This window comes from Bombyx mandarina, chromosome 18 (assembly GCF_030267445.1).
Source record: "Bombyx mandarina strain Sakado chromosome 18, ASM3026744v2".
In the NCBI taxonomy this organism is placed as follows: domain Eukaryota; kingdom Metazoa; phylum Arthropoda; class Insecta; order Lepidoptera; family Bombycidae; genus Bombyx; species Bombyx mandarina.
The window spans coordinates 4,448,123-4,462,589 of NC_143224.1; the positions used below are offsets into that span (position 1 = coordinate 4,448,123).

The 14,467-nt window shown below is 39.8% G+C and overlaps 1 protein-coding gene across 2 annotated transcripts in view; it reads left to right on the forward strand.

Annotated features, from left to right (window-relative positions):
- The window catches only part of IP3K2 (Inositol 1,4,5-triphosphate kinase 2), a 183,983-nt gene that overhangs the window by 103,997 nt on the left and 65,519 nt on the right, over positions 1–14,467 (forward strand). Inside the window, exon 1 of one of the 2 annotated variants that reach the window (XM_089734745.1) lies at positions 6,336–6,904. The exons of the other annotated variant lie outside the window; for it this stretch is intronic. Within the exon in view, the coding sequence (XP_089590871.1) occupies positions 6,470–6,904 (435 nt within the window). The 5' untranslated portion in view covers positions 6,336–6,469. Of the gene's footprint in view, positions 1–6,335; positions 6,905–14,467 lie in introns of those variants that run through there. 2 annotated transcript variants of the gene reach the window in all.

Here is a 14,467-nt window from a genome sequence, read left to right on the forward strand (position 1 = left end):
GTAATCTAACGGATTCAAATCTGGACTGGAGGAGGGCCAGTCTTCGTGCCGGATGAAGTCGATTTCACGCGCCGCCAGCCAGTCTTGTGTGCTCTTCGCTCTATGAGCTGGCGCCGAATCTTGTTGGAATACCCAGTGCCTGTTATTGAACATGGTATGAGAAACAGGTTCCACAAGGTTCGTCAGGACTGTATTTTGATACACAACTGCATTCGTTTTTACACCTTTCTCACAAAAATGTACCTCTGTTAAGCCCCAATAAGAAACTCCCAACCATACCATGAGCGAGGATGCAAAATGACCTCGTTGGACACGCGGATTACGGTTGCTCGCTTCTTCACTACTGTGTGCGTACACCTTATCATTTTGTTTGTTGTAGCTCTCTTCTACGGTAAAAATTTTTTCATCCGAAAAAAGAATTTCCCGATTTTTTTTTCCCGCGTACCGCTTCAACAAAGCGCGGCATCTCTTCAGTCTCAGGTCCATTAGACGAGCATTCAAACGATGTCCTGTTTTTCTTCGATATGCCCGAAGCCCTAAGTCTTCATTTAACACCCTTTTCACCGTGGTTCTGCTTAACCCCATCTGAAGGGCCAACAGTTTCTGCTTACGTTTGGGATTTCTTTGAATTCGCGCCTTCACAGCTTTTATCACTGCTGGAGTCCTAACAGACCGAGGGCGACCACTTCTTGACCTGTCATCTACACTAGAGTCTTCATTGTATCGTTTGATGGTACGATAAACGAATCTTTTGGTTATATTCAAATTTTTCAGTATGTTAAAAATTTGAATTGGCGCGTAACCGCAACGATGAACGCAATAACTGCAACACGGTCTTCTTTAAGCGTCCACTCCATATTTAAAAATGAGTAAAATTCTAAAAGTATACATTTTTATTTTCATGAACAATTCGAAATTCGAATTCAATAAACTTTTTTGTGGCCAGCATTCTAAAAGAAAAGTTTTTACTGTGTGACAATACTTATGACCTGACTAGTTATATACATATTCTTGTAGCCGTTCTTTTTTTTTATTTATTGCTTAGATTGGTGGACGAGCTCACAGCCCACCTGGTGTTAAGTGGTTACTGGAGACCGTAGACATCCGCAACGTAAATGCGCCACCCATCTTGAGATATATAAGTTCTAAGCTCTCAAGTATAGTTACGTTCTTAGGATAAAGAACAATAACACATTGTCATGAAATGGTGTGACTGTTTTAAAAAAAAAATGGAGATATACAACTTTACCATCGCGATATTGCATAGAACTTTGTGAACTACATTCGTTTGTCATACAGGGTATATATAAATACAGGGTCTTAAGAGGCCGTTCCTTGTGTCGAACCATAAGTAAACGAAAAAGTCTTCATTAAAGAATTAACTACGAATAAATCATTTTTCCAAGATACCGGATCGACCCCTAACGTACTCTGAACCCCTGTTGTGCTTTTTCTTATTTATCTACCAGTAACCTCACGGGAATCAACCTGAAAGAATTCCGAAAGAAAGGGTACTATGAAAGGGTCGTTGTGAAGCTCCACTTTTTCGAATGAGCGTTCTGACGCTTCAGATACTTACTTAAGGGATCTATGTCGGTGTGAAGATCGACATTCTTCACGTACCACGGTGATCCGACGGTTGCCCTGCAGAAATGGGATTAAATGACCTGGAGGTATAAGCACAATGCGGGCCGCGTGAGCGAAAATTACACTTGCATAGCTCATGCCCGTGCCTATGCAAGTTTTCTCACTTCTTTACGAAGAGCAGTTCACTGATTACTAAATCAACTATGCTAACATTTTAAAAATTCATAATCCTTTCGCAATATTCTTCATATTTTCCAATGTTTTATAAGCTCCGACGATTTTATTTTTCAATTCGCCGCCACGAAAATGATAACAAATTTCAAATTAATATCCCGTGATTTATTGACCTCATTATGTCATATACTATTACAAGTTACTACAATAACACTCCATAAAACGAAACAGTCTGCGGCCAAATACACAAACGTCCATAGTTCACATTCCCGTTTATATATTATTTACGATTTGTGAGACGTATATGGCGAAAACGCATACAAGTTAATAAAGCTCGTGTCAGGCTGAATACTAGTGTTGTAATTACGTTTATATCCAAGGGTTTTTTGTTGCTGTAGAAATTGTGTTATGTTGGTACGGAATTTTGAAATGCTCGTTGTTAATAGTTTTTTTTTCTTCTTTTCGTTGGGTGAATATTGGAATGATGGGTGATGAATTTGCGGGTCGGAAAGTGCGGTCATCCGTCACTTGGTTTCTCTTTCGCAACGTACACATCGAGGAGTTTACAAGTCATCTTTATAGGTCTCTCTCGTCAGTCCTTTAACTGGCATATGTAGACCTAAAGTATTAAAAGTTCAAGCGATAACCCTATTCAAGTTCTCAGTTCAATAGCGATGGTTTGGCGTTGAGAAAGAAAATCGCAGCCGAGCGTCCGGTCACCGTCCTCGCCGAACCCGTCGCTTGCGACGAAGGGTTCGACGAGTAAATTAACCCACAGACACAACCCACTGAGTTTCTCGCCGATCTTCTCAGTGGGTCGCGTTTCCGATCCGGTGGTAGATTCTGCAAAGCACTGCTCTTGCTAAGGCCAGTGTTAGCAACACTGCCGGTTTGAGCCCCGTGAGCTCACCTACGCGTCAAGGCGAAGCTGAAATAGCCTCTCAAGGCTATCGGCATAGGTAGGAAATAAAAGCCAAACGTTGTGACAGTGATAAGTCAGTTCTGTTTTTTTACAACGAGGATTAGGCGCCGCCCCTCCCTTACGGGGCAGACCACGAGCGTGTGTTCTGCCGTATCCAAGTCGCATCTGTAGTTGTTATGATATTCAGCATTCGGGTTAGTTCCGATCTGATGTAGGTGTGATGTCTATGAGTTCCGATAGCCGTGACAAGCAATGGACCGTGAACTAACTTACCTGCACACGCAAAACGAATAAAATTAAAAAATAAACGCTGTCTATAATCCAAAGATCCAAAATGCAAAAGCCTAAATGTATAGATAACGTGAATAATTTATTAGATAGTTAAACAGCTAAATAAGCGGACGTCGTAAACAGTTTGGCACACATCTTTCGTTACAATCTAACTCGTAATCTTTGCATTTGCCTATTTAAATTCACAGAGAATTTAATCGAACCAATGAAAAATGCATTTAAATGATATAATAATAATATATAATTCGATTATCCTCAGTCTTTACCAGTGGGTAAGCTTATAGGTTCAATCTGAAGAGAATTTGCTAACACTAGCCCTAGCAAGAGCATTGCTTCTACCGTCAGGTCAGAATCGACCCACTAAGAAGATCCGGCGAGAAACTCAGTGGATTGTGTCTATGGGTTAGTTCGCCCATCGAACTTGTGCTTGAAGAGTACAAAAGCACCGAGAGTGGATCCGGGGGGAATCCCGGAATTAGGCTCGAATGACATGCGCATGCGTTAAATATGTCTTTCAAGTTCTTTTGAAGTCGTCGCGGCCTAAAGGATAAGACGTCCTGTGCATTCGTATCTAGCGATGCAACGGTGTTCGAGTCCCACAGGCGGGTAATGAAATATGTAGGTACTTAGCAAATGTTCACGCCTGACTTCCACGGTGAAAGAATAACATCGTGTAATAAAAATCAAACCCGCAAAATTGTAATTTACGTAATTACTGGTGGTAGGACCTCTTGTGAGTCCGCACGGGTATGTACCACCACTCTGCCTATTTCTGCCGTTAAGCAGTAATGCGTTTCGGTTCGAAGGGCGGGGTAGCCGTTGTAATTATACTGAGACCTTAGAACTTATATCTCAAGGTGGTTGGCGCATTTACGTTGTAGATGTTTATGGGCTCCAGTAACCACTTAACACCAGGTGGGCTGTGAGCTCGTCCACCCATCTAAGCAATAAATAAATAAATCATATCGCATATAAAGTTTCGTGTGCAAGATAGTGATCAAATATGTTTCCTATGTTATGTTGTCTTTGTAGTTCTTGGCTGCGTATTGTTTGATAGTAGGTCTTTAATAAATAAGACAGTTGTAATGTTCTAATATTACAAATGTTCGCGTTCGAAGCGATCCGGTATTAAGGCGATTAAGCTAATTCGCGTCTTCTATATTGCGTATTGAATTAATTGCTCCTAATTACGCGAATGTTAATGATTATCGGTGCCTGTAAGATCTCCTTTAAAGTGCCTGGTTATTTTTAGTGTTGATGTTCATAATTACATTTCGTGAGGTCTCTTCAGGAGACTGGAATTGGCGTTTCTTTATTCGTTATCGGCGATTTTCGGCCATTGCAAACCTTGACAATCGGTCGGTATAGGGGTGGCCAACCGGTAGATCGCGATCGACTGGTCGATCGTGGCTATTAGTTCAGTTGATCGTGGCAAGACAAAAAAATATAAATACATGGAACAGACTAAGCAATGTAAACCTCCATGACGACCTGGACTAAGAGTCCATCAGTAAGTATCTACAGTCGGCGTCGATGCGCCAATTCGATAAAGCGGCACGACACGAGAACCCCCTCATCGTGGCCGCCGGTAACTACATTCCCGATCCTGCGGAAAGAATGGAAAGCAGTCGACGTCGCCCAAAACACGTCATCTCGGATCCTCTCGATCCACTAATGGTGCTTTTAGGTACTTCAAGCACCGGTCACCGTTCTCGTCGAACCCGTCGCTTGCGGTGACGAAGGGCTCGACGAGTAAATTAACTCTCAGACACAGCCCACTGAGTTTCTCGCCGGATCTTCTCAGTGGGTCGTGTTTCCGATCCGGTGATAGATTCTGCGAAGCACGGCTCTTGCTAGGGTTCGTGTTAGCATCGTCGTCAGGTTTGAGCCCCGTGAGCTCACCTACTAGTTAAGGTTACGCTGGAATAGCCTCTCAAGGCTACCAGCTTAGGTAGGAAAAAAATATTTAATCAAGTTGGCCACCCCTGGTATATGAAATAAAACAGTTTTTTAAACATCGTATGGCGTCATTCGTCATCCAATGTATGAACATACATTGACGATACTGTTCCAAAAACCGTTCTTAAAGTGCTAAGGAAATTCGTTCTTATTAAACACATTCGAAGGTTAACTTTAGTTTCTCAATTTCTCATTATTTTGTTTCATAAATTTTATCCTATACCCATTGTTTTTGGTGGTATTTTTTATTTATTTTGGCATATCACAAGAATTGCATTGGAAATAAAACAAGTGAACTTTAGTATTTCAAATCAGATTATTTTTTGAAATAAATAATAGTTTTTAATGCTTTTCAGGATATTATCACAATAAAGAACCCTTCTACTCATATCTGTTCATAAAATATTTATAACTACTGATACCATGCACCCCACGCTTTTTTTACAATAAAATCTTTTTTCTTACACTATTTTTAATTCAAATTTATTAATATTTATTTTCTATTTCTTAGTTGGATTTTCTATAAAAGGGTATTATGTTAGTTTTTTTTAAACGATTTTCAATAATTTTTTTAAATTTTTTTTTAATATTGAATTGTCATCGGTCCTTAATAAGTATGTCATATTTCGAGTTAATCCGACGTTTTGAAGGGGGTCAAAATCATGTTCAAAGATTCTGTTACATACTAATACATACTTCTTCTTCTTCTTATCAGCCCACAATAAATAACTAAAAAAAATAATAATAATAAAAGCGTATTAAAAATCAACAGAAGCCACTCCCGTTTTCGAAATAATACATTTCACGCTACCCCAAAACCATTTAGCAAGCACGAAGATACTGAGCATTTTTGTCGCAATAAAATGTTCCATATCCGAGAGGCCAGGCCCACATTCTGAGCCATGTAGAGCACAATTCCAACACGCGGTTATAATAGCACTTAGTACATGTGTGTGCGCCGCGGGTGGGCCCGCGACTAATGATGATCCGTGTGCTTAGTGCGAGTTTTTTAACGTTCTCGACAACGTAAAAGTTAGCTCATATTTGTATGAAATAGGATCGTTTGCGTACGTTTGCCGCTAGGGGCGTTGAGCCCATAGACATCTACAACATAAATTCGCCTCCCACCTTGAGATATAAGTTCTAAGGTCTCAGTATAGTTACAACGGCTGACCCATCCTTCAAACCGAAACGCATTACTGCTTCACGGCAGAAATAGGCAGGGTGGTGGTACCTACCCGTGCAGGCTCACAAGAGGTCCTGCCACAAGTAAAATAATAAATCTCAGCTAATAAGTTAAAAATACAAGATTCGCTCGGTCTACACTAGCCTCATCTTGATTCATAACATAATCGGTATTCGCAGCCGACAACCATATTCACACACATCACTGTACATATATGAGATAATAGACTTGACGCATGAATTAAGCGAAATTAATTTTTGACTATGAAGAAGCAACGTTCTTGATTATCAAAACAAGTGACAGAGTTCTCGTAAAAGTGAAATTAGATCAGTGAATAATTGACTACACAAATGCGGGGTACGAAGATGACGTCATCGCATTGTCGCAGCGTGACGCCTCCACTGTCGCGTGCGTCCTCCGCGGAGCTGCCTCCTCGCTCACCAGATCTCACCCGACGAGCCTTGTCGCCCGACATCTCGCTGAACTTCGCCAGACACCGGCCGCTCTCACCAGACGTCTTGGACTTTAGACCTGTAACCCCAGATTTTCCACGACGCTCCCGCTCCCCGGCTCGACCTAGATCTCTAATGGAGTCGTTGCTGGTGGCCAAAATGGAGGCCTTGAGCACGGGGAAACTGGTCAGAGCGGACTCGATGGATAGTTGCAGCAGCTTCGGGTCGATGTCATCTCTGCCAAGTGATGTTTGCCGATGCGATGATTGCTTGCTCGGAATTGTGGATTTCTACATGCCCAGCCCGGATGAAGTGAATAAGACGCTGAAAAAGGTACGTGTCAATAACCTTTATTTTATTTTTTGTTTACCGGTTTAATTTGGACACTTTTTTATGTTTGAGAATTTACTGGTGTGCCCGGAGGCCTTTCCAGTTTTACCAGACCAGGTGTATTTGGACACTATAGACATTAATCACATCGTGAATGCCGCTAACAAAATAGAAATATAAGGTCTATATCTAATCTAATTGTATAATATTAATGTGGCTATGCCTCCCTTAAATGTTATTTTTATTGTTGTAATATGTAACAAATTTTAATTAAGCTGTCAATGTTTGAAATGTTTCAAAAATACCGATGAAGAATCATAATGTATGTTTGTGTCTTCTAGCGCCATCTAGTGCGGATGTTAGTTTTGCGGATGATAGAATTTGTTTGACCACGCGCCCTGTAGCGGTAACAGCATGGTCATTTGTACCTTTTAGTACAGAGTAAAGATAATAGATGGCGCTGATCTATAAAGTTTTTTTAAGCAGATACCTTTTTTTTTTTTCCTACCTAAGCTGATAGCCTTGAGAGGCTATGTCAGCGTAACCCTAACTTTAGTAGGTGAGCTCACGGGGCTCAACCTGACGATGTTGCTAACACGAACCCTAGCAAGAGCCGTGCTTCGCAGAATCTACCACCGGATCGGAAACGCGACCCACTGAGAAGATCCGGCGAGAAACTCAGTGGGCTGTGTCTGAGAGTTAATTTACTCGTCGAGCCCTTCGTCGCAAGCGACGGGTTCGACGAGAACGGTGACCGGTGCTTGAAGTACCTAAAAGCACCGTTAGTGGATCGGGAGGATCCGAGATGACGTGTTTTGGGCGACGTCGACTGCTTTCCATTCTGTCCGCAGGATCGGGAATGTAGTTACCGGCGGCCACGATGAGAGGGTTCTCGTGTCGTGCCGCTTTATCGAAGTGGCACATGGACGCCGACTGTAGATACTTACTGATGGACTCTAAGTCCAGGTCGTCATGGAGGTCGACGTTCCTGACGAACCACGGGGCTCCGACGGCTATCCTGCAAAACCGGGATTGAATGATTTGGAAGGATTTTAAGTGTATGCGGGCCGCGTGAGCGAACACTACACTTGCATAGGTCATGACGGGGCGTATGCAAGTTTTGTAGAGTGTCACCTTATTTCTAAGGGACATTTTACTTCGCCTACATATCATCGGGTAGAGGCGTCCTAGAATGAAGGCGGCACGATCGCGTACCGTCTTGATGTGGGGGCGGAATGTCATCCTACTGTCGAGGGTGACGCCTAAATATTTGACCTTCGGGGCCCACGGTATGGGCTGGTCGAACATCGTGATTGGGCGAACGGCGGGGGCGGAGGTGTTGACGCGCCTAGTCGGGAGGGGGATGCTCAGCGTGGTGTTCGGAGGGCGACCCCTTTTGAAGAGCACCGCTGTGCTTTTCGTGGGGTTGATGTCGATGCGCCACTTCCGGAACCACTGTCCCATGGTGGTAGCTGCGGTCTGAAGTCGTCGATGAAGCAACGCCTTCTTCCTACACGAGTAGTAGATGGCGGTGTCATCGGCGAAGAGCGCCAGATGGGTCTCCGGAGACCGGGGTATATCGTTGATATACAAACTAAATAGTAACGGGGAGAGGGCGGAGCCTTGCGGGACTCCGGCTGTGACGTGACGGGGCCGGGAACGCGTTCCCTCGACTCGATATCGGAACGAGCAGATACCATCAATGATCATATTGTTTAAATCGCCTGAGTTGAAACTAATAATTTTATTGTAGATTTTCAAAATGATGAGCTTTGAGTTAGCTGATAATAGTAGAGTTGTAACTGAATAACTCAATTTTTTACAGCCTACAATATACAACAAAAGTGAAGTCTATACTGTCAAGCAAGTTGATTTCGTGAAGTATATTTAGTAAACTGGTTCTATTTTGAATAGTACTTTTAATTTAGTTATATAAAATAAGAGGGTATAATGGTCAGTCAATCTCATAAATAATTCAGTTGCTGACTTAGTTTGTTCAATCATTTTTTTAAGTTTTAAGGGGCTGATCATGTTGTAAATACATACATCTACGATCAGTAATGGAGGTGGAAATTAGAGGAGAAATAGATGGAGCTTGGTATACATTAAATGAGAATGCAGTGAAAGTTGTAGGATGAGGTGGCACACTCATATTGCTTGATAAGAGATAACCAAACAAGCAATCATTATGGCATAAAGAAATCACTTTAGAATTCATGTTGGGTCAATAAATTTGTCGTTCCTCCAGGCTGAGTCCCTACTCGTCCACCTGTCCTGGTGAAAATGGGAAGACCTCTGGGCTGAAATTCTCTTTTTTTTTCACATGTCTAACAAATCTCGACATCACTAAAATACTCGTAAGTACAGTTGTTTTTCTCTTTTCTTTGGATGTGTCATTCATTCTTGGGACATTCGACTTGTAGACTATACATACCTTAACTATATACATAGTATTTGAACTTTTAATCTATACTAATACTAGCTGACCCGGCAAACATTTTTTTGCCTTATATAAGATTTCTAGGAATTTCTAGTGTAGAAAAAAAAAAAACTTATTGTAAGTGTGTAAGGATGTGATAAATGAGTGAAAGAGGTATGTAGTGCTGTGAACGATGAGGGAATATATAATAAAAATAACAAAACCCCATTCAACCACATAATACCTCATTATAACAAAAAAAAAAAGTCCAAATAAAAATAAATATGTTAGGGGTGGACAACCCTAATCACTTAGGGGTATGAAAAATAGATAGTAGCCGATTCTCAGACTTACTGAATATGCATAAAAAAATTCATGAGAATCGGTCAAGCGGTTTCGGAGGAGTATGGGAACGAACATTGTGACACGAGAATTTTATATATTAGATAAATCTACAGTGGTTTTTACGGATGTTTCGTTATAACTACCGATCCATGCATCCGATTGACTTGAAACTTGGCATCCATGTAGAAAATACATGTACTTAATGGATAGGCTAATATTATACGAGTGTTGGACTCCCTAATAATAATTACAATAAATAATAATGTTAATTTTAAATGCGCAGGGAAGCGGGCGAGTACGCCTAGTAATATTATAAAAGTGTTTGTTTGTCTTTCTTTCATGTGGAAACCGAGCAATGATTAAAATATTTTTTTACAGTGTAGATAGTATTTTTTTACAGTGTAGATGTACAGATAGTGTTAAGTCAGGAGAATGACATAAGCTACTTTTTATCCTCAAAAAAATCTGTCATTCCCGCGGGTAACTATATCGACACTCTCCCTTGACCATATGGGCAAAGAACCGATAGTAGATCAATTGTTTAAGGGCGAGTCGTTATAATATACTTTAACCCCTTGTGTGAGTGAAGGTAGTGATGGTGGGTGACATTAACGTTGTGATGTCTATAGGATCTGGTTGGGCCCGTAAATATCACCCCATTATTGGTGTTTATTAAAATAAGGATGTGGAGTGCAGACGATAATATAAAAGTTTGAAATAAAATGTATTCAAATTTAGGCAAGATCAAAGTTATAACCGTGACTCCTGTTACTTGACAATGAAATGCATACGTATACATTTAATAAATATTATTTTTAAATTTTTTCTTAATTTTCTTTAATAAATAAATTACTTTTTAATTTTTTTATTTTTTTATTTCACAAATATTTTTCATTTCATATTTCGCACGCCTAATTATAATGCGAAGTATTACATCGATGGGAGAAAGCGGATATGTCTTGCATTTTTGGCTGAATCACTTTATACCATATTCTTGTTTAAACAGCATACCGCTTCGAATGATTTGGGTCTCGTTTTCTTACGAATAAAATGTTCATCTTTTTTTTCATCAAATTTTATAACAATTTTCAATTTTCTATCTCTATAAATATAATAATTATGAGTTATGAATTTTTTAAATAGTTGTATGCCTCTGGTGTTAATTTGGGTTTTTCAAGTTCACTTTATTATACTTAATTTTCAAGTAAATTTTCAACAGTAGGTAGCGGCTCGGCTCTGCTCCTGGCATTGCTGAAGTCCATAGGCGACGGTAACTATTCACCATCAGGTGGGCCGTATGCTCGTCTGCCTACAAGGCCAATAAAAAATAAATAAATAAATTTACGAAAACGCTTTCTTCCGTCGATATGTAGCGATGAAGGACAAGGGAGTCTGCGTTATAAATTTAATTAAGATTATTATATTAAATGAAATGCGATGATATGTGCTATGTATCGTTCATTGAAAGAACAAGACTATGAAATGTAAGATGATGACAGCGATGTATGATTTCGTGGAGGTTTCAATGGAGTCTTCGATGGAAACGTTTCAGGATTGCATACTCTGTATGCTTAGTGAGAGTTTTTTAACGTTCTCGATAGCGTAAAAGTTAACTTAAGTTTGTATGCACTTGGAACAGCGCCCTCAGTTAGTGGCAAACGTAGGCAAACATTCCTACTCCATACAAATTTGAGCATACCGAACTTAAGCTGCATTGAAAAGGAGAAAGAGCGAAATATGCACTCTATTTACAACATGACATCCTTTATTAAGAAGCGGCCTATTTAATTATTTAAAATACTAGCGACCCGCCCTCGCTTCGCTTCCGAAACTGTAATTTATTATTGATTTATTCACTATTTAATTGATGCTATTATACACATAAACCTTCCTCTTCAATCACTCTATCTATTAAAAAAAACCGATTCAAAATCCGTTGTGTAGTTTTAAAGATTTAAGCATACATAGGGACAGACAGATTATAGGGACAGAGAAAGCGACTTTGTTTTATACTATGTAGTGATTATTATAATGAGTTAGTTATTTTATTTTAAAATATGAAAAACATCATTTTCATCAACGTCCCCGCGGTTGGAATTATGTATTTTTTTTTATTGTGCACACAAATCAATGCGTTCCGTATCGACTCAGATTAACAATTGAACTGTAATCCGCATATTTCTGTCGAGTCACTCTCTTTAGTGTTGCTACTTCAGTGATGTTCTTATTAAGTTCACATTAAAATGATTAGCATGTAACATCTCTCCGAGTCGGCAGTCGGCACCCTATTAAACGTCTTCTTTGCGAATACCCATTTTCTGCTCTATGAAATAAAATTCAATATTGCATGACAGCACGATGGTTCGAATTTGTTTGAGATTGGAATAATTATTTTAATTATGTTTTAAACAAAGGGCATAGAGTTGAGTTTTGTTTGCTTAGAGTTATCTCGTTGGAATTGTTGGAATTATGGCCTGTGACGTCATAGGACACGGCTCAGATGCCTTGCCTTCGGTTTGTGCGTCAGAAAGACGTCAATCGCTCTCTTTTGAAACCTTTCCAGTTTAGTTTTTTGGGATGCAGGCCTCGAGGCTCCGTTATGGTCTTGGTTCCGAGGTAATTGTATGTTCATTCGTTTGTTACGTCCAAAGAATAAATTATTGTTGTTGTCAGGTTTTGTTCGATTAGTGTACTCTGGCTTAAATGGTTTCATTGATATTATAAAATAACTAGCGACCCGCCCTCGCTTCGCTTCGGAAACATTAAAACACACATGAAACAAAACAAAACAAAAAAAATTGCCTATGTTCATCAGGGACAATGTCGGCTTCTAATGGAAAAATAATTTTTCAAATCGGTCCAGTAGTTTCGGAGCCTATTCGAAACAAACAAACAAACAAATCTTTCCTCTTTATAATATTAGTATAGATCTATATGTATTAACCTTAATCAACGGACTCTCTGAAGCTAAGTGATAGCTTGAGGTCATTGTTATCACAATAAGAATTCCATTACAGTGAAATTTGAGGTCAAAGTGTCAATTAAATTGTACTAAGCTCGTTTCGCGGTTTTACATGCGTTTTATTTATGATTCAGAAATAAATAAACACATTGCATTTTCGCAGGATTGTTTTTTTGCTTGTGTACTCTATGATCCATAAACTATCAAGCGGTCATCGTTCTCATCGAACCCGTCGCTAGCGACGAAGGGCTCGACGGGTAAATTAACCCTCAGACACAGCCCACTGAGTTTCTCGCTGGATCTTCTCAGTGGGTTGCGTTCCGATCCGGTGGTAGATTCTGCGAAGCACGGCTCTTGCTAAGATTCGTGTTAGCAACGTCGTCAGGTTTGAGCCCCGTGAGCTCACCTACTAGTTAAGGTTACGCTTATATAGCCTCACAAGGCTATCAGCTTAGGTAGGAAAAAAAAAAGCTATCAGTAGATGAATACAGGGGTCGGCAACCCGTATGTGGCTCTTTGACTCCACGGCTACGGTTTTTTCACGAAAATTACTGATGGTAGGACCTCTTGCGAGTCCGCGCGGGTAGGTACCACCACCCTGCCTATTTCTGCCCTGAAGTAGTACCTAATGCGTTTCGGTTTGAAGGGCGGAGCAGCCGTTGTAACTATACTGAGACCTTAGAACTTATATCTCTAGGTGGGTGGGGCATTTACGTTGTAGATGTCTATGGGCTCCAGTAACCACTTAACACCAGGTGGGCTGTGAGCTCGTCCACCCATCTAAGTAATAAAAAAAAATTGTTTTGTTCAGGCATAGAATGCTACCTTGTCTTATAAGAGACGAATAAATATTTTTGAAACGCGAGGCTATAAAAGTATATTCCACATGTTAAAAAAAAAATTGCTCTTTCACCAAATTTCCATTGTGTGCTATCTATATTTGGCTCTTTTGGTTGACAAAGTTGTTGACCACTGGATAAATAGATCTGTTTGTATTTAGAAACATAAACTAGCAAAAACAATGCTAGATGTATTTCTAGAATTCTATTTCGTTTTCTTGTAGGCTAAATCCTGCAGATGTAAGGTATATGGTGTCATTTTTGAGTTCCATATCCTTTCATTAACTATAAATCACAATGTAGTTATGAAGTTTTCATTTCAAAATTTCTCGATACAAGCTAATTGATATAAATCAGGGGTTCCCAAACTTATTTTGTCTACTGCCCACTTTGAGAATAAATTATTTTTTAGCGCCCCAATTTTCTCACCTACTCAAAAACCACTCTAGCGAGAGCTCAGTCGGTGTCTATGAGTCCTCCTAAATGAAATTACAAATCGCCTTCGAAGCCTCTACACAACGCACCCTTTTTTTTCTGGGTCTCTTACCGCCCCCTTTTAAGCCTGCAGCGCCCACAGGGGGGCGTTATCGCCCACTTTGAGAAAGGCTGATATAAATGATCAATATAAAAATAAGATCGAGAAATAAACGGCTAAAATTAATTAAATACCGATTAAGTAACAATTAATGCTGATGAAATGGCAATATAAATTACACGTGTGTGTCATTGAGGTGTCGCAAATTGAACGTAATGATATTTAATACATAACGATGTTGTTGTGGTTTTGTATCTTGGTTACGAATAATAAATAAACAACAAAATAAAATAAAAACGGTATTTTTAAAACTTTCATAACTATTAGAATTTTATTCTTACACTAGCTGACCCGGCAAACGTTGTGTTGCCTTAAATAAGTTTCTAGGGAAATTCTACTGTAGAAAAAAAAACCTCCTTTAACCACATAATACCTCATTATAAACAAAAAAAAAAATCCAAAAAAA